The sequence below is a fragment of the Terrapene carolina genome, unplaced genomic scaffold (genome assembly GCF_002925995.2).
Source record: "Terrapene carolina triunguis isolate 2854851 unplaced genomic scaffold, T_m_triunguis-2.0 Scaffold714, whole genome shotgun sequence".
Classification (NCBI taxonomy): domain Eukaryota; kingdom Metazoa; phylum Chordata; order Testudines; family Emydidae; genus Terrapene; species Terrapene triunguis.
In genome coordinates, this window is record NW_020665065.1 from 7,198,238 (window position 1) to 7,218,836 (window position 20,599).

A 20,599-nucleotide genomic window follows, 5' to 3' on the forward strand; every position below is an offset into this window, starting at 1 on the left:
GCCCATCCGTCTCTGCTTATTTCCCCCCAAAGGTCTCTTCTTGTTAAGAGCCCCAAAAGGGAGTGATGGTGGAGTGGCCCCGCCCCTTATTATGTTGTTCACCAATTAGACGTAATTTCCAGCACCCCGGTTTTGGGTCACTGAGTTCTAGTCCCACACGTCTCTCGTTTACCAGGCATGAGCTTTACGCAGCCCTTAAATTATAGCAGGAGGCCTTTTAGTTTGGACTCATTCAGTCTCCCTGATCCCCTTTTTGCACCTTTTCCGTCAGCATTCGCGGTTATTGTGACACTCCATAAACTTGCTCCCAGGGAAGGTAAATCTGTTGGCCCAACAGGGGCAGTGCGTTTGCTTTGGGGTTTTAGTTCGTCCCTTCATGGAAATGAGGCGAGCCAGTGCTGGAGCCAGTTCCAACGTGACGAGAGGCTGTTCGGAGGTGGGGCTAGCTTCAGGCCTCTCTCTAACGGGACCCCTTTCATCGAAAAGGCTCCCACTGGATGTTACAGCCTGTATCTATGGGGCTCACTCATTCCTCACTGAAATGCATCCATTTCTGGGGTGGAAATAGCCGCCGTTCTGTGCCCCGATGCACAACAGCATTTAAAAGAGGGTGTGAAGAATAACTTCTCTCCTTCCCCACGCTGGGGCACGTTTAGGTTCCAAAGCCGTTACCAAAAAGGATTTACCTTTGAACCGGGCACCACCCTGTCCGTGTTCTGCTTTGCTCCGGACACGTGGGCGCTACCATTTTATTCTGCTTTGCTTTCTCTTGCCAACGCCAGATCCAAACCTAGGCAGGGGCCATAACGTGATCAACGTCATCATCCCCGAGAGCCGGGTGCATTTCTTCCAGCAGCTGGGCTACATCCTGGCAACCCTGCTCCTCTTCCTCATCCTCCTCATCATTGTGGTGCTCGTTACCCGCAAACACCGGAGGAGAGGTAAGCACCTGGCCGGCAGGGAAAGGGCGCCAATGGGAAAGTCTCCAGGGGTGTTACCCAGCTTAAGGAGCCAGCGCTTGCTGCTGAGCATCGTGCTGAAGGCAATGGGGCTCGTGGTGGGTTTGCAGGAATGGGCCTGAAGAGAGACCATTCAGTGAGATGGGTGTGATAGTCATCAGAGCATGGGGCGGTCACACACCCCCCTCCGAACCTTTAAACTGCCCCCCCCACACACACAATCAACAGTTACACGTTGCCTCTGCCCAAACTGTGTAAAACCCAATGCACCACCTAGGGGCGAAGTGAGGTGTAATTGGTGTCTTCGGCCTTGTGTGGACCCTATGCTGTGGGTGACTCTCCCCCTGCAGAAGGAGATACGTGCCTACAGACATGACTTTAACAGAAATAGCCACGTACACTATGGCGAGCAGGGGTGGGGGGCAGTGTCGGCCTCCTCAGTGGTGCCCTTGGATTGCCAGTCTTTGTGTGGGGTAGGGACCCAAACACCAGGGGACCAGATTCTGATCTCAGTGTCACTGCTGTAAATCCAGAGCCGCTCCACTCACTTTAATGGAGTTACACTGGGTTCACCTCGGTGTCAAATGAGAACAGAATCCGGGCCAAGGTCATCCTAAGGAGAAGAGGACCCCTGAGATCATAGATCCATCCAAGGCAGGGTGAAGAAATCTAGCCTGATACCCACCTTTTGGAAAGGTTACAGACCTAATGGCTGTAGCCTGGTACCTGTGGCCCACGATAGACACAGTTCTCAATAGCTGTCCTGTCTTACCTGGGCGGATGTACCATGGACCTAGTGAGTGCAGTGGCATGGGGCAGGGAGTGACCCCCGAAAGGTCCATGCCTGAAATACCAGAGGGAGACATGACAAATAAAGAAGACCAAAGCTTTTGGTTGCCAGTCATCTGCTGGTCTGGGAAGGGTGGAACAACAGGTGAAGATTTAGGAACAAAACATGACTGGTCAGTGGGTTGGGAGAAGGGGTAGCTGGGATGGCGTCCTGGAGCAATGGAGCTGGGATGCACATGGGCGGGCACGTGGTTGGGCTGTGAAAGCCAGGCCCACGGTGAGCAGCCCTCTCAGCCCCAGTCTGAGGGTTGGGTAGAATGGCGTCATTGCTCCTGCTCACTGCGTGTCTCTTTCCCCATCTAGGCTACGAGTACAACGTGAAGAAATATGAAGAGTAAGTAGGAATCCCTGATCTGTAGTAAATGAGCACTGAACAAAGCGAAAGGCTCCATCTTGAAGAATATGGGCCCAGATTCTCAGTGCTGTCACGTGCTGTAATGCCACCAGGGCTGTCCACCGGCCGAGGGTGTCTCTGTGAAGTGCATACCCTGCTCTGCTGTGAGAACCCCCACTCCTGGGCTGTTCACGCACAGCCTCTGGCATGTAAGCTGCTCCCAGCTACTTGCAGGCGAATGACACTAGCCAATATCTCCGGTCCCAGAAACAACCCTAGGAACCTCCGTCTTGCAGTGTCCAGTTATGCCCGCTGGACGCTGAAAGCTTATAGGAGTTCATCAATTTAACAAAGAAATTGATATGCACCAGGCTTGTTCTCCCAAAGGGAGTCTCTGTCACGCTTCAAACCGAACGCACTGCTTCAGGTAGAATAAACAAACAGATTTATTAACTATAAAGATAGATTGTAAGTGATTATAAGTCAAAGCACAACAAGTCGGATTTGGTCAAATGAACTAAAAGCAAAACGCATTCTAAGCTGATCTTAACACTTTCAAAGTCCTTACAAACTTAGATGCTTCTTTTATCATGTCCTTTCTTCCCTCCGTTCTCCTTCCCCTCCGCCTTCAGAGTCAGGTGAGCATTACCTCATCGCAGTCCCACACTGCCCGAAGGAAGGGGGGTGACTCCCTCAAGGGTTTAACAGATTCTTTTGTTGCTGCATGAGCCAGTGTCCATTGTTCCTGTGAGGCTGGGCTGGGTTTGTCCCATCCATGCCCTGATGAGGTGTGAACTGCCTCTCTGTTCTTGGAGAGTTTTTGCCTCCGCTTGCTTTAAGCCATGAGGATACGTTTTCAGCCTCATAACTATATACATGAAATTATAACCTGTAACCTTACTATAACATCACTGTAACAATTACTATAACATCACTATAACAACCATGCTCAGGGCCTCACGAGCCTTCCGAAGACACCCAACATGACAAACTTTGCATTGGATCCCACACAATCATTTCATAAAGATGAACATGGGGGTGTAGGGTGTCCCCCCGAGGTACAGAGCGTCACACCTATAGAAAAGGTTACCATTGCCTATGAAATCTCCTTGGGCTTTTCCATCTGGGTTACACCTAAAGGAAAGTGTGATGAAAGAGAACAGTTAAAACTTAGTGATTTTGGTCTTTATTGTTAAAGGATAAATCTTCAAAGCAGTGGGTGATGATTTAATCACAGCGCTCCCCTTAGCTTTAATGTGCGTGGTACAGCAGCAATCCCCCAATACACTGCTCTGAAATTACCCCCTCTGAAGATCAGGAATTGGCTGGAATGTTGGGAGCAGAGGTGATGGGAAAGATGTGAGAGAAATGGGGAACAGCCGGCAAAAATGAAGAGAGTTAAAGGAACCAAGTGTAGAAAATATCTGGCAAATGGTGATTTTTTTTTCTCGTTCCCTTTGTCAGGAAGGACATGAATCTCAAAGAGTTTTCAGTTGACACAACCGACCTGACCCAGTACAAAAGCGAAGACATAAGGCTGGGTATGTGTTGAATCAGCAGGATGTTTCCTGTAGCAGTTCTCAACGCTTGGATCAAAACGAATTACGACTGAGATTTTCCAGGCCATCTAAAGGATTTGGTTGGTTGTCCAATTTCTCATTCATTTCTGTGGGAGTTGTCCATCCACAATCTGTAGGCAGCTTTGGAAATCTCAGCCCACAAACCTAAAACTTGGGCCAAGTTTGCCAAAAATGTTGGACTGAACCTGGGGGCTTGAGTTTTGGGTGACTGGGAGTTTTGGGATGAGCTGGGGGCTGATTTATGGGCTTGGGGGAAACCGGGCAAAACTCTTTACTTTCCCTTTGAGCTTCTGGGCTTCTTTGAACCCTGCAGCTCATAGCAAAATGGACAGGAATGTGAAGCCATGTGACGCAAAAACAGGACAAAAATTTGCACAACATTCTGTGAAGGGGTGTTATAAGGATGATAATCACGAAGCCACTTCTCTAGGGTCTACCATCAAAGAGTCTCGAAGCACTTGGTCATTAACCCCATGTTACAGATGGGCAAATTGAGGCACAGACCAACTAAATAACGTGTCCAATGCTACGCAGTGAGTCATTGGGAGAGATAGAAATAGAATCCCAAAATCCAGCCTCTGAGGTCCCTGCTCTAACCACTTGACCTTGCTCCCCTCCCAGAAGAGGGTATGAACAGCAGTTGACTGAGTTGGAGAAAGAGGAAGGTCATGAGCCAGCCCCATTCCCTGCCTCTCATCTTCCACTGTAGCAAATTTTATTCAGTCCATTGCAATCAGGTCCTCCCTGGATGCTGCAAACCATCATGCTGAGACATGGGCTTCTTCTTTGGAAGTGCAGGAGAAACAGGAGCAAAAGGACCCCGAGGAATATCCTAGGAGGTGAAGTTGGGAGTGGCTGATTCTTGGGTCCCTAGAGTATAGAAGACTAAAACCAGTGTTGGAGCTCATGGTCAGAGCTCTGCAGTGTGGGGCCCGGGTCACTAGCTGGAGGATTCTCTGCACCTTGAAGTCTCTAAACCATGATTTGATGACTTCAGTGGCTCAGACATAGGTTAGGGGTTTGTTGCGGGAGTGGGTGGGTGAGATTCTGTGGCCTGCGTTGTGCAGGAGGTCAGACTAGACAATCATAATGGTCCCTTCTGACCTTAAAGTCTCTGACTCTATGCTGAAGTAAAGGGATGCAAGCCAGGCTCAGTGATGGCTTACATAAGGGTCACTGCATGGATGTGTGTGCATACCCGGGGGATCCCGTAACGAAGCTGGCGATGGATCCTCCTTCTTTTTACAGGAGCTTGAAATGGAAGCCTGGAGTTCCTGGTTTGGGTGGTTAATCAGGTCCTCCTCCCAGAAGAGGTCCTTCTCATTGTTCAAGCTTGGGGAAGATTGCATTTAAAGTCATCCTGTTCCTCTTTGGTGTACCAAGCTGAGCATAGGGGGCCAAACTCACCCCCAGCGTGTCTCAGGGTATGTCAGTGGACTCACTGGTACCTCAGGGAAGAATTTGGCCCTTTCTCTGTTTTGTTCTATGCAGTCCAAATAAAGGCCTACCCATAGCCTATCCTCTGGAGGGAGGGACTGCTTGGAGAATCATGGGATACAGAGTCAGAGGCTGAGCTACAGAGATCCCAAGATGGGCCCCAGAAAAATAGAAGGCGTGTGAAATGCAGCAACAGAGAATAGAGGAGTTCCCCGGGGGCAGAGGATGGGATATAATTCTGTGCAGGGGCGTGGGGCAGGCTGCACCAGGTGGCTTCCTACAACTCTGATAAAATCCTGCCGAGTGCCAGCATCTTCTGAGAGTTTTCCTAGGAGCAAAATTCTTTAAATAACGACATCAGGAAAGGCCCCCGGGTGCCCTTCATCCAGCTAATCCAGAGCATCTCGCTACAGACCTAAGCAATCCGTGGCTGTTACTGAAGGCAGCACGCTGAAGTATTCAGACTTGATCCGTGCCAGTGAAGTGATTAAGCTGGGGAAACATGTTTCCTCCCTGCCAGTATCTGAGTAGTTCTGCAAATATGACCGATCTGGAGATGCACCTAGTGCCCGTCAGGAACAATCTCACATCCCTCTAATCGGAAAAGCATGGCTTTCTTTTAACGGTCTGTTGGAGGCTGGCCTCTGAATTGCGTTCTTTCCTCACGCAGATTTCAAAAACAACATCCTGAAGGAGCGGGCCGAGCAGGCCAAGAGCTTCCCAGCAAAGATCATCGATTTAGACAAAGGTACCGATGACCCACTCCACCCACTAAATGCTGGGTTGGATGCTCTATATTGTGGGGGCTCGGGGGAGGCGGGGAGCATGGTGCTAAGATTGCAGCAGCCCAAGCCACAGATGAAGGGGGAATGTCCAAACAGCCCGACGCGTGGCCGCTGGAATGAGGAGTTGGTTCTGCTCATGTTCTCTCATCATGCAGCCACAAGTTACATGTGGTGATTAGGAGCCTTAAAAGCTCTTGGCAGCAGATGAGGAGAATTTTCTTCCCACTCCAGTATGTCACAGAGCTAGAATAGTTTATTCCAGTCTTTTAAATAGTACTTTCCCCAGCTCCTCCTAGCAGAAATGTGCTCCCATGGAGGTTAGGAATGACCCCTCTCGGGAAGAAAATACCATGGACTAATTTAGTTATGGACATCGTCCACTTGATCCAAAGCAAGCAAACAAACCCCCCAGGAGTCTGAATCTCCTCTCATGCAACTCCACTGAAATCAACAAAGTTCCACTGGTGTAAAACTGGTGCCAGTGAGAAGGGAATCAGGCCTGGGCCTCCTGTAATTCAGCTTTATAACTTTATTAGCACCGTGATCACATCAGTTACCCTGGAGCTGCAACTGTTGCCATGGTACTGCCTAGATTCCGCAGAGCATCTCATTTAAATAGCTTGGGACCAGTCTGGATCCCATCTGTGAAAGGACCAGACCAGATCACTGAAAGAAGCAGAGTCCATGGGGAGTTGCTAGCAAATGAAGGAGACATTTTGCGCGCTCTAGTAAAATGATTCTGCGTAACTTGGAACAATGGAATATTCCCTGTATAAAGACGGGGAGAGTTTTCCCAAAGGGAACCTGGCTCTGCTTCTGTTTGAATCAGATCACGTGGGTGGCTGTCACGAAGCATGGAGATGAAATTATACGAGAGAAGGCACCCCCCAGAAAAAGAGGTGGATGGAAAGCTCCCAAATCCTCCCCCCTCCCGCCTAGGTCTGGATGAAGTTGTGAGTCACTGTCACAGAGTAGGGAAAAAGTTCTGTTCACTCTGAGTGCCTCACACTCACGCATGCGTTTATCCTCCTCATTCTCCTGCGAGTAGAATGGGGTGACATTTTTCAACTGAAACTTTTTTTCAGTGCAAAATGCAGATTCCGCGACACCAAAACGTGGCAAATTCACGTCAATTTCGGTGAAGAGCTTTGATTGAAAAAAACCCTAATAGAGAGAGAAATTCTGAAAAAAATCAAAATGTTTTGTTTGACCTGAGATGATTCTTTTTTCTTCTTCTTCTTATTTTTCAAGTCACCAGAAATTTAGAAAAAATTCAGTTTTGAGTCAATCTGACATTTTTGTTTGAATTCCCAATGAGCGGAAAAATCTGGCTCAACCAGTGAAGTGGGGAAATGATGTTATTCCCATCTGGGGATCTGAGCCCTGGGAGGAGGGAATTTAACTCAGGTGTTCTAAGCAGCACTCAGGTGCCTTAATACAAGACCCTCCTTTCAGCTGAGGCATTTCCATCACAACACGCACACACATACCCCAGCCCCAGCTGGGTCTCAGAAAGAGGATTTTTACCAGACGGGCAGGCTGTGAGCACCGTGCTGCACAGCTGTATATATCACAGTGGCTTGATTTGCGTGATTTTAAATGCGTCTGCAAACACTAACCTCCGCCCCCTCCTGTGCTTTCAGATTTCAGGAAGGAATACTGTAAATGAAGACATTCGGAAGCTGCTGGCTGGACCAGAAGCTGCAATTAAAAATAGACGAGATGCATTCCTTATTACAACATCCTTCCAGTTACTGTAGAGCTTTCGTTTAGACTTGCTTCCCGTTGGGCGCCAAGGCGTGTGCCGCTGCATACAAAAAGGTTTCGATTGGCTGTGTGATCTTGGAGATGGTTTTTGGTGGCTTCTTTTTCCCCTTTCCTGTTTATCTTTCCTTCCCTTTTCCGGATTTTTTTTTGTTCTTTTGCATCAATGTTTTTTTCAGCTGACCCAGCAGATGTTTAGCTTTAACTTAACAGCATTAAATGAACCCCACCTGCACCATGACCCTGAGCCATCCGTATGTCAGGTACTTTTCCGTGCAATGTGTTTAACAGCGAATAAGACGGGGTCTGTTTTTGATCTCCCGTATGCTGGCGTAAATCAGGAGGAACAGTCATGACACTTACCACACCTTGACTATGGAAAGTGCTATCAATGTTAGCTAATCCATCCTCACGCCCTGCCAGGAGGGTGAGTAAATATTATCCTCCTCCTCCAGGTGTGGAAACTGAGGTATATAAGTGCAGAAACTTGCCTGTGATTTTGCAGAGGATAAGTGGCAGCACCAGGTTAAGATCCCAGAGGCTGTGGACACGTAGCTCTGTCTTATTCCTCTCAGCCACCTTGCCTGATTTTATTATTATTATTTGAAATTATAGACCAAATCCAACCTTGGCATGAGCAGGTAGCGCTTCCTTTGAAGTCAATGCATTATGTTGTTGGAAAACCAGTGTAAGTTAGATCAGAACCAGAAATCTTACTGTGAACAAGGCAAAATTCTTGGATCCGTCGGGTGGTTCTCTGCTGCATGTCCTGCATTTGCCAGGTGGGTCCTACTCATCCAGTGAAGTGCAGACCTAACTCCACCCCATAGGTCTCTTAGCTGCAGGATGGATCAGGGAGGAGAATTTTTCACTATGGACCAAACCCAGCCCCAGGCACAACTCCCACTGACGTAAAGAGAGGCAGTATGCTGGGGGTGAACGGAGACCTTAGGTTAGCTACTGAGATCAAACTCAATCGGGGACAGTTCCTCAGATCTGTCACCTAAAAAGAATGGCTCAGGTGTGGGAATCTCCCTCACATCCTCTGCAATGAAGACTCATGCAAACAATTCATTGATCTTCTCCGCAATGGCCTTGTCTTCCTTGAGTGCTCTTTCAGCACCTTGATCATCCAGTTGACGATTTGGCTGGCATTTCAAATTCTCCACCGTCTGTTTCCTATTGGTAAATTATCACCATAGAGCTGCTCTGGGGAGCATTCTTTGTTTTTCCGTAAGACTTGGAAGGTCCCAGCGAAGGAGGAACAGATTCAGAAGGGCTACAGGGTGTGTATATCAACAAACTCTCAAAACAGGCTACAGGGCCATTTCAGGGTGCTAATTCTTAGGCAGGAAGGTTGAGGAGGGAAAGGAAACAGGATCAGTTCTGTGGATGTTGACTTCACGTTTGGAAGTAGGGGATGTAGGCTGAGAAGCCCTTTGCAAATAAATAGCCTGTTGGGCTGGTATTTCAGGTTTAAAATTGAATCTCTTTCTGAGTCAACTCTTTGCATGTTGGAAATCACAGGGTGGATTCTGCCATAGTTCGGTTTCCATTATCTCCTCACTGGCAGAGGCTGAATTCTGGAGATGGCTGGCTGCAGCAAGAATGCATTTCAGGCCAAATTTGGGCCTGGAGTAAGCAACTCAACTGCTGTCGAGTTGCATCCATTTACACCAAAGCTGAATTTAGTTCTTCAAGCTCCATCAGAGGGATCATGGATGGTGCCCAGCCAATCTTGTCACAATGCAGGGGGGCCCTCATACATACTTAGAAGCCAGGATGAGAGGCTTTTTGTACCTAAAGGAGTGTGTAAAGGAAAATGGTTCATCATGAGTACCACGTAGGCTCTGATTTCTCGCTGATGGTGGGCATCTCCTTACAGAAGAATAATTTTCTATGGGAGAGCGCTACTTTAATGCAGCCTCTTAGGGCAACATTAGCTAAACAGCAGAGGTGTGAAAAAATACTGGTGCGACATAGTAGGGTAATTCTTTAACCTCCAGTTATTCTGGACCCCTCTAGAGATCCAATGGCCCCATATAGAGATCCTGTGATTTTTGAGAAACTTCCCTTATCCTCACTTAGTCCCGTTTCCTGCAAGCTGCTCGGTGAAGGCAGACCCCTGATCCCGCGGGACACAGCTGGTAGGATCAGGGCCCTAGGTTCCACTAGTTGCCCGGCCTCAGAAAGCAGAGAGCCATTCTTGGCTTGCATTTTGCGGGGCTTGATTGAAATCCAACCCACATCTCTGCAGGTGCAGGAGGAAGCACTGGTTATTCAATCAGGACGGCACAGTCTCAGGCAATCAGCATTAATGTGTGTCTCTCTCTTTCTCTTTCATGTCTGTGAGTCAAAGGTTGGAAGTTGTACTTGCCAGTTCAAATTGCTTGGCGCAGCTTATATAGACACAGGCTAGAAATGGGGTCACTTACTCATAAGCTCCAGAGGAGTTTAAATATTTCATTTGTCTTCTAGGCTGCAAAATAGCTTAAGGGGAAAAAATTAACATGTTTTCTGAACTAGGCACAGGGCTTTGAGAGCTCCCCATCTTTGCTTTGATCTCCAGTGTGAATGTGGGTAGCAGTCGAGCCTGGGGTGTGTGTAACCCTACATTGCTCGAGGTGGTACTGTGCCCGCCTAGCAAGCAAATGAATCAGTAACTCAGAAGAGGTGTTTGTGTGTGACTCTGTGCAGACTCCTGTGACGTCTGTGGGTGGAATTTTGCTTGTGCCGTGTATCGTGGTTGCATCTCTGCACATGCAGATACTCAAAGCAAACTGCGTTTCTCACAGTCCACGTGGTGCAACTGGCTTGAGTTTCAGCCTGGGCCCAAAGCTGGCTGAGAAGAATTACACAAAAACTTGGCCAGGGAAAATGGTGCCCGGCAGTTGTTAGACGTCCCTCGCTGTCCAGGCCACTTTAAGAAAAAACAAAAGAAAGGCCAGGCTGGACGTCTCGCCAGACAGCACAGGAACCAAGGATTTGCCATAATGGATCAGGCCGTTGTCTGGTAACCTGCCTCAGGCACTACCTGGTGCTTCAAAAGAAGGTGCAATTCCCTGGACAAAATTCCTCCTTTGTCTCTGGCCTGCCACGGGAAGATCTGAGGTTGTCATGCTGACAGGGTCTAGGAGCACTCAGGAGAGCAACCCCTTCCTTTCCGCGTGCGTGGTAGGAGAGGTGATGGTTCTTGAAGGAATCATGTCCCGACAGAGACCTTACTGTGATGTTTCCACTGCCAGCTCCATATCTGGTCCAGAGCCAGGCACACCACTGAAGCTTAAGAGTAAAAAATAAGAAGTTCCCAGGCCGTGGTGGGGCGGGGGGAGGAGATTTTATAAAGAGGGTCTCTTGGAGGACTGCACCCTCTCAAAGAAAAACCGACTGAAATGGCAGCATTAAAGACTGGCACATCAAGTGTCCTGTATAGATCTGAACAGGTTTAGTGCAAGGTTGGTTTTTGCTAATCAATGAGAAAATCAAGCCGGACAGGGCATGCATTGCTGCCCTACTACAGGGACACGTGCCAGGTGTGTGATTTACCAGGTCAAAGGCCAGAGGTAAAGCGATCCAGGCAAGACGACAGGACAATCTGGTTAGTGTTTCCGTAGTACTGTTAAATAACTAAGTGGAGTCAGCAGGGGTAGGTTCTTGTGTTTGATGGTGTATAGGAGTGATGAGAGGGCAGACAGCTCTCAGCTCTGACACCACTGAGCAGCTCATTAGCTGTAGCTCCTTTGCATGTTTGCTCTTGTATATTGTTGGTCTTTCCCCTTGGCCTGAAGGAATATGGCTGTTCTCTCTGCAGCTAGGTTTTCTCATCAGTGTATGGGGATAATAATTCCTCGCTCACAGAGGAGCAATTCATTAATATTTGTAAAGCACTTTGAGAACCTTAAATGCATGTCTCTATAGCAGTGCAAAGAAAAAAGACTGCACTGAGCAGATGCTGCATTTAATCTTTAGCCGACATGTTTCCCTTTTGATTTATGGACCGTTGTCAAGCCTCGCACCCTTCTAGTTTCCTTTGATTCCTGAGAAACACATTTCACTATAATAATAATAAACCCCCTTAATATTGGTCTGCTGATTGCTTCCCCGGTTCTGAAGCAAGTTGATGGCAGAAAATGCAAAGTGCCTGGTAGGGTAGTTAAGATTTTATAGACTGTAATCTTTTGTTTGGAAACAAGGCAACAGTTTACATCGGTGACCTTAAAAAGGGGTTACGTTAAATGCCAGCTGGTCCCAGATTGGCTCGGCTCTTTGGAAGCAAACGTTTTCCAGAGAGCTTTGTGTAGCAACAGGGCCTTTATTTTTAATTCTTGGAATCAATATTATCTGGTGCTGGTGGTTTTGACTTTGGAGCAGTGAACGCACGATCCTTTCCTTGTGATTTATGCTCTCCGCTTGGATAGGAAAGCTGCCAGAAAGTTCGTTTTATTGTACTTGCATTCCCGCTGATTGAGTCCTTTTGGCCGTTTTTCCTCCCAAGTGCAATTGTTCATAAGTGAATGATTGTTATTGTTAACAGTTCTATAGGCTATCGGACCTACAATGACTTCTCCTCTTTTTTTAGCAGCATAGTCATTTGGCACCGGAGAGAAAGACAGAGAGAAATCCTAGGATTAGTTTAATGAAGATGACATTGTCATGATCTTAATTGGACATAAACAGTAGGGAGTCATTTCTGTAGGCAGGAAAGTGGGTACAGATAAAAAAACTAAGGCACCTACGTGGACTCAGTGATTTGGAAAAGATAAACAAAGAATAGCTCTTGTGTTTCAGGGTCTGGGCAAAAAATTATCCTCAGCATGAGCTGGTGAGATCTTAATTGAAGCCTGAACTTGACTAGAAGCTTGCGAGATGGTGTAATTTGATGCAGCTGCGCAATCCTTATACAGGTGCTAAAACACCAGGGATTATGGTAGTCTCCAACTTAGATATTTTGCCAGAAATCAGACAGCTGCTCTTGTTGCTGGGAATTGGTATATAGATATATATTTTGGTAATTAGAAGCTTGCTAATTACAGTGGAGCTCCAGCTAGATGAGAACCTGCCTGGCAGGTGTGATGCTATAACCCAGTCTTTATGTGGGGCTTGCCTGGGTTGCAGGCAGCAGGTAGGATGCACCTGAATGACAGAGAGTGAAGCAAAAAGTGTTTCTTCCCCCAGTATCTGAGTGGTTGGGCGTGTGTTAAAATTCAAATGGCAGAGGCCAAGTGCTGCTTCCCAGATGACACTGGAACTTGAAGCAAAGGCAGAGTCAGTTTCTCAGCTGGTGTAAATCAGTAAGCTCTGGTGGCTACACCAGTTCACATCAGCTAATGATCTGACCCACAACAGTTTGTTCAAGGAAATAAGAATAATTTTGGTTTGATGATTTGTCCCGCAAAACATGCTACAAGAGATTTTGCCTGTGGAAAGAAAACTCATGGCGAGCACAGGAAAAGCTGTAAAGTTTTTTTTTTTTATTTGATCATTTTATACCATTTAGGATTTTTTATTTTAAAAAACTCCCTGATGAAATAGTAGTCATTGCAACGTAGAGAAGTGTCTTTAAGTCTTTAATGTAAAACCCAGAAGGTGTTAGCAGTGACACACCATGCTTCTGGTTTGAGGGCTACGCTGGGTAATTAACCATAGGAACGCCTTACCAAGAGACGTGGTGGATTCTCTGTCACCTAAAGTCTGTAAATCAAAAGGGGATGCTTGCTAAAAGATACGCTCCAGCTCAGCCAGAAATTCTGGGCTTGATGCAGAAATTAGTGGGTGAGGTTCTCTAGCTTGTGTTACACAGGAGGTCAGATTGGGTGATCATAACAGTCCCCTCTGGCCTTAAAAGCTATGAATCCTCTGCTGGGGCCTGGTGCTGCGTTTGGCTTTTTCTGAGGTGCATTTGGAACATTTCGTTTTTTATTTCTAATGTGCAGCCCTCCCGCTTTTACTTATTTGAAGTTAGACATGGGTACATCAGCCAGAAAATCTGTTAATAAAATTAGAGTAATATGTGCAATAGAAAATGCCTCCTAAATTATATATGGGGCTAAATTTTTCTGTTACAGCTCTGCAACCCTATAATAATAATAATAATTAATAGGAACCCTTCCGCCCAAGATCTCAAAGTGCTTTACAAAGGTGTGTGAGTAGAAATGTCTTTAGGTCTCAGGTGGGGAAACTGAGGCACACAGTGATTTGTATCGACTTGTCCAAAGATACACAAGAGATCAGTAGCAGAGCTAGGACTAGGACACAAATCTGCTTTTCAGCTGTGTGCACTAGCCACTGAACTGTGCTGCCTCTCCAGATTGAGAGGAGAGTTTGGCCCATAAAGCTGGTTTGACGCTGTGTTGTAATATACTTCATTTCCATACTATCATTGTTGCTTTATTGTCATCATTTATCAGCCCATTGTGTAACTCTCCTTACATGTAAGAAATAAAGAAGAATGTAATTGGTTTTCAAATGCAGTTGGTTTTATTTCTTGCTCTTTGAGACGCCCTCTGAGAAACTGAGAAGCAGCCGCATGTTCCTTCTTCCATCTATGCAGCACCTTCCACCTCAAAGTGCTCCAAAATGCTCAACAAACTGTGGCCCCAATCCTGCATGCTCCCAGTGCATGGAACTCCCCTTGACTTTGGTAAGAGTTCCCCACGGGGAGGGCTCATCAGACTGGGTCTGTAAGGCCCAAATCCTACAGTCTATATGCAAAACCTCCCATTGACTTCCCAAGAAGTTGCATATAAGGACTGCAGGATCAGGCCTTCTACTGCATATACAGATCACACCACCACGGAGGGTTTAGCAGTCCATGGTAACGATGCACAATGCTGTAGGACAGGAAGAGAAGGAAGACACCATATCCCATTGAAACTGCAGGGGTGTGGGACGTTGGGCACGGTGACAGGATAGCAGCGTTATTATTACTGTTGTTATAATCTTCAGGACTCTAGCATTGGCAGACAGAGAGGCAAAGAATTTGCCTTTAGTAGGGGGTCAGGAATCTGCCCCCCCACCTGCTGCCAGGAGTTAAACTTCATGCCACTTGGTGCACATTTAGTCAATTCCTCCTACCTGGAATTCCTGCTGGACTTAAATACCCGCCAAGCCTCCCCAAGTCCATTCTGCTCTTGGAGAGCCACCAACTGCTGACCAATATTCCAGCGGGAGTGACAGAGTTTTTCCCAGGACAGAGTGGAAACCGCCAATGTTACCCTGTTGCATGGACAGTCCAGTCCCTGGCAAAGGAAGAGGGAGATCAAAGCATTTAGCATGGGAGAAAAGCAGGAGGTGATACAGTATAAATAGCCAGAGGTGGCATGAGGAGCATGTCCAGTCTCCCTGGCTCTCGCCAATGCTTAGTGTCTCACCTGCATGGAATACATATTAAAAACAATCCATTGTCATTCCATGACACCTCTTACCTGAGGGCAAGTCGGCCTGCACTGCCTCCTTCACTCTCCCAACTGGCCAAAATAAACAAGGTTAAAGAGGGGGCTAGTGACGAGCTGAAGGGCCCCCCCCATCCCCTTTCTGACAGCAGATTGAAAGGAAGGTTGGGGTGATTTCCCTGCCTCTGATGGCGTTACCCCCCTTGTCTGGGTGTTGCTCAATCAGCCCTGCTAGGATAGGGCTCCCAAAAACACGTGTGACAATCAACCCTTTGCCTTTGGAGTGCCCCAGGTTGCACCAAGCATCAGGAACCTTCCGTTTCGTTGGCTGAGATGAATTCGGGGCCCACAAGAACACAGTGTGTCCATGCTGGTCAGTCCCATTTTTAAGCTGCAGCGCATGTTCCTCACTGCAGCATCTAAGGGGAAGCAGGGCTGGCCATCCTGAGCCGACAGATGGCTTCTAGCAGCTGAGCTCATCCCCTGACCAACCCCCACTGGGAAGGAATCGAACCTGAGACCATTTTTTAGATTGAAAACTAGCTCCTCACCTTATTTTTTCTTCTAAAAGCCTCGCGCAAACTGCAGGGCCGGGCCACAGAAAATGCTTTCAAATTATACCGCAACTGCTGGAGGCCAAAGACACCAGCAATTTGATTTCTCCCATTAGTGCTAGATGGGACATGTGGCGCCGCGTTTCCAAAGGGCCTCCGAAAGTGCAACGGCAAAGTCTGCTGCAGGCATGTCTGTTTCCACACACGACACCCACATTTACATGTGCTCCAAGGGCAAGTGACCAGCCGCCAACCAAAAGGGAGAATTTTCCCCATACACAAATTGGGCAGCTGGCAGAGGTGGGTGTGTTCACCAAACCCCTTGGAGAACATGGTCCTAATGCCTAGCTGGGGCCAATCCTGGGCCACACAATGCTCTGGGCCACAGGGAACAAAGTGTCCGGAAACCTGCACAGAGGAAAAGGGGAGCAAGCACTGGGGTGTGGGGTGGAGGAGACACAGATGGGAGGGAGAGGTGAAATAAAGAGCAAAACTAGACTATGATTCACTCTCTCCTAAATGGACAAAACACAGGCCCTTGCCCAAGTTCCCAAACTTCGGTGCTTCGCAGAGAGCTGGCTAGAACACAGGTTTCGTCCCACTGGATTGCAGAGCCATTGGCCATTATCTTTGAAAACTCATGGCGATCGGGGGAGGTCCTGGATGACTGGAAAAAGGCTAATGTAGTGCCCATCTTTAAAAAAGGGAAGAAGGAGGATCTGGGGAACTACAGGCCAGTCAGTCTCACCTTAGTCCCTGGAAAAATCATGGAGCAGGTCCTCAAGGAATCAATTTTGAAGCACTTCGAGGAGAGGAAAGTGATCAGGAACAGTCAGCATGGATTCACCAAGGGCAAGTCATGTCTGACTAACCTAATTGCCTTCTATGATGAAATAACTGGCTCTGTGAATGAGGGGAAAGCAGTGGACGTGTTATTCCTTGACTTTAGCAAAGCTTTTGCTACGGTCTCCCACAGTATTCTTGCCAGCAAGTTAAAGAAGTATGGGCTGGATGAATGGACTATAAGGTGGATAGAAAGCTGCCTAGATCATCAGGCTCAACGAGTAGTGATCAATGGCTCCATGTCTAGTTGGCAGCTGGTTTCAAGCGGAGTGCCCCAAGGGTTGGTCCTGGGGCCGGTTTTGTTCAATATCTTCATTAATGATCTGGAGGATGGCGTGGATTGCACCCTCAGCAAGTTTGCAGATGACACTAAACTCAGAGGAGTGGTAGATATGCTGGAGGGTAAGGATAGGATACAGAGGGACCTAGACAAATTAGAGGATTGGGCCAAAAGAAATCTGATGAGGTTCAACAAGGACAAGTGCAGAGTCCTGCACTTAGGATGGAAGAATCCCATGCACTGCTACAGGCTGGGGACCGAGTGGCTAGGCAGCAGTTCTGCAGAAAAGGACCTAGGGGTTACAGTGGATGAGAAGCTGGATATGAGTCAACAGTGTGCCCTTGTTGCCAAGAAGGCTAACGGCATTTTGGGCTGTATAAGTAGGAGCATTGCCAGCAGATCGAGGGACGTGATCATTCCCCTCTATTCAGTATTGGTGAGACCTCATCTGGAGTACTGTGTCCAGTTTTGGGCCCCACACTACAAGAAGGATGTGGAAAAATTGGAAAGAGTCCAGCGGAGGGCAACAAAAATGATTAGGGGGCTGGAGCACATGACTTATGAGGAGAGGCTGAGGGAACTGGGATTATTTAGTCTGCAGAAGAGAAGAATGAGGGGGGATTTGATAGCTGCTTTCAACTACCTGAAAGGGGGTTCCAAAGAGGATGGATCTAGACTGTTCTCAGTGGTACCAGATGACAGAACAAGGAGTAATGGTCTCAAGTTGCAGTGGGGGAGGTTTAGGTTGGATATTAGGAAAAACTTTTTCACTAGGAGGGTGGTGAAGCACTGGAATGGGTTACCTAGGGAGGTGGTGGAATCTCCTTCCTTAGAGGTTTTTAAGGTCAGGCTTGACAAAGCCCTGGCTGGGATGATTTAGTTGGGGATTGGTCCTGCTTTGAGCAGGGGGTTGGACTAGATACCTCCTGAGGTCCCTTCCAACCCTTATATTCTATGATTCTATGATCTGTGGAGGCAGGGAACTTAATATAGGACTTGCATTTGAGGCTCCCATCTAAAACAATCAAGAGGAGGAAAAATGGCACTTTATCAAAATGAACTTGATCCCACTTGCTGCTTTGATGACCTGCCTCCATGTTCCAGCCTGATGTCCCTTCACAAGCAAAACTTCCAGCAACTTCAAAGGGAGACTTTTCTGCATAAGAGCTGCAGGTTCAGGCATTTGACCAGCAAAGAGATGGGCTGGGTTTTGTTTTTCCTGCTGCTGTCAGTATTTCCAACCCATCTGGCTTATAGAACTCAAACGACATCCTTTCCCATTCAGACTTCATCACTCAGATGTTATCTGGCAGGCCACGGCAGTTTAAAATGGTGATGTATGCAGCAGCAACACCGCCAGGCTTTCAGCAGCACTACAGAGCACTAGATAAGATGTAAAACTGGGGTCTGGGTCACTTTTGATGATCAAGTTAGCAAAGATCTCATAAAACCTTTTGCAAGTTATGGGGAATTACCTGTAGGACTCTGGCCAAATTCGGCCAACTTAAATTATGCTCTACAGCTTCAATTCAATCTGGGATTTTTCTTCATATCCTCTAAATTGTTTGTAGTGTTATGAGCTGTTAAACAGCTGCCACATTCCACCTCAGAGGTGGCTGCACTTCAGTGATGGGAGCACCTTTGTAATGTAGGTTTCAGAGTAGCAGCCGTGTTAGTCTGTATCCGCAAAAAGAACAGGAGTACTTGTGGCACCTTAGAGACTAACAAATTGATTTGAGCATAAGCTTTCGTGGGCTACAGCCCACTTCATCGGATGTAGGTAATCATCATTCTCTAAAAGCATCCGGCTTTCACTTTGGGTTTGCTGTTGCTGGGATGCACTGGAGGGTAGTTCAGGCTCATGGCCTGTTCGTTCTTTGACCAGCATAGGAGGCAATTAGTGCTGACTACGGCGCTGGGTTTTGTGCCCCACAAAACACTTCCCATGGAGTCACTGACGCCCATCAGATGGGAACAGCATCATTACAGACCTGGGCTGGAGATGGCTCTATCCCATCTCCAGTCCCACGGCATCTATTTACATTCATAGGAGAACTATGCACTTGCCCCAGCAGAGTTTACTAACTTTTTCCACTGGAAGTGTCTTGTTTCTTTTAACCAGTCCCACAGGAGTTCAGACGCCAGGTGCTGCCTGGGCTGAGGTATCAAGCGTTGTTTATTTATTTATTATTTTGGCCTGTAAAGTACATTTTGTCTCATTCCTACAGGCCTCACGGCGGGCACAGACCTGCCGCTGGAAAGCCCCGCAGGGTAAGTATGTACATTCCCTGAAATGCCTTTGAAAATGCCCAGTATCAGGTGTCACTCTAGCTCGTTTGTTTTCTAAACCTGCTGCAGCCAAAAGCAACAAGGCGCCTTGCTGGAAGCCGGGGAGCGGATTTGCTGCACTGCAATGCCTTTGCCACCCTCTGGTGGCGGATGGGTTTATTGCCATGGGAGCCTCGCCTGAGCTGAGTTCTGCAATGACCTGTCAGCCTCTCAGGGAGGAAATAGACTCACAGGGCCAGATACTCAGGTGGTGTATATTGATTTCAATGGCAATTTATACTATCTGAGGAGCAGGCCCATTGCTTCTTAATTTTAGATAAATCCAGATGTGTGGGCCATACACGACCTGTCTTTCCTTTGTAAAAAGCTCCTGGGACAATTTCCATGGCTAGCTGCCAAATCCCATTTTTGGATGACAGGAAACGTTTACAGCCTCTATGAACTGGAGTTAAAACACTGAAAGTGAGCCGTCAAACCGCCTCTGTCCCCCCGAGAGGAGAAGAGCGTGTGCACATCATTACACCTGCCCTTTCCTACTACACTCAGAAAATCTATTAGTGCCCAGTACAATTAAACCTCGTTAGATGGGGTCACTTAAAACGTGTGACGAAGAGCAGTGGCTTGCTTGGCGGTTCGCACGCGTAGCTGCACTCACAGATAGAGGTGACTACTCCCAAACTTTTATACGTCCTTCCAATGTAAATGGCCAACATCTCCCTCTCCCTTTCTCCTCTGCCACCAGTGACTCATGTGAATAATGCTTAAGTGAAAAGCCTTCAATTACAGGAATGAGTAGTAAATATGAGTCATGCTGGCAGGACTCCATGGCTTGGCAAATTGAGAAACGTTTATCTCTAGGTCATTAGTGTGGATCCAGCCAGGATGGAGTCTCTGCCAGCTAGTTGGTGGCCTCAGTTCACTTCCTGATGGAGAAGCATCCATAGATGTGACACTCACTGGCCTCCTCATTGGCATTCTCAGCAGAGAGGCCAAAGGACTGAGTCTGAACCTATAGGGTGGATAAGGAAAGTTGGCAAGGATTGTTGGGCATGGGGGTGTGGGAAGCTTCTACTGACACTGGCCCAGATGTTCCCATTCTGTTGATAAGCAGAAGTTTTCATTTTCTAGCTGGCAATCTGACCAAGGGCACTTTTATGATCTCATTGACATCACTGGCAACATGCCCATTGGCTGGCCCTTAGAGAACAAAGCAGGCTTGTTTTCTAAGGCGAAACTAACATCTAAGCTCCCAATGGAAGTTTTTGCTCAATTCTTGACAGGTGTTTGTCTGAGGTGTCGTTTGAGTGGCCGTTCGGTTCGTCTTCCCCTTGTGAATCTCATACCACAGGCAGGGGCAGAGTGACTTGGCTGCTCTGTCAAGAGATCAGGAGCCTTTCTCTTGGTACAGGACCAAAACTAAATTTCCTGATCCTTGATAGGTTTCTAAATGGCAAATGTTCCATGCAAGGTGTGAAGGGCCCTCAAACATTTATTTGTACCTTGGTAGTGTCTAGTGGCCCCAATCACAGATCAG

General features: G+C 47.5%; 1 protein-coding gene across 1 annotated transcript in view; it reads left to right on the forward strand.

Annotated features, from left to right (window-relative positions):
• MXRA8 (matrix remodeling associated 8) overlaps positions 1–7,949 on the forward strand; it is a 60,747-nt gene extending 52,798 nt beyond the window's left edge. The window contains exons 7-11 of the mRNA XM_026659952.2: positions 783–941; positions 2,112–2,142; positions 3,607–3,683; positions 5,830–5,907; positions 7,588–7,949. Coding sequence (XP_026515737.2) covers positions 783–941; positions 2,112–2,142; positions 3,607–3,683; positions 5,830–5,907; positions 7,588–7,613 — 371 coding nt within the window. The 3' untranslated portion in view covers positions 7,614–7,949. The remainder of the gene's footprint in view (positions 1–782; positions 942–2,111; positions 2,143–3,606; positions 3,684–5,829; positions 5,908–7,587) is intronic.
• The last annotated feature ends 12,650 nt before the right edge of the window (positions 7,950–20,599 follow it).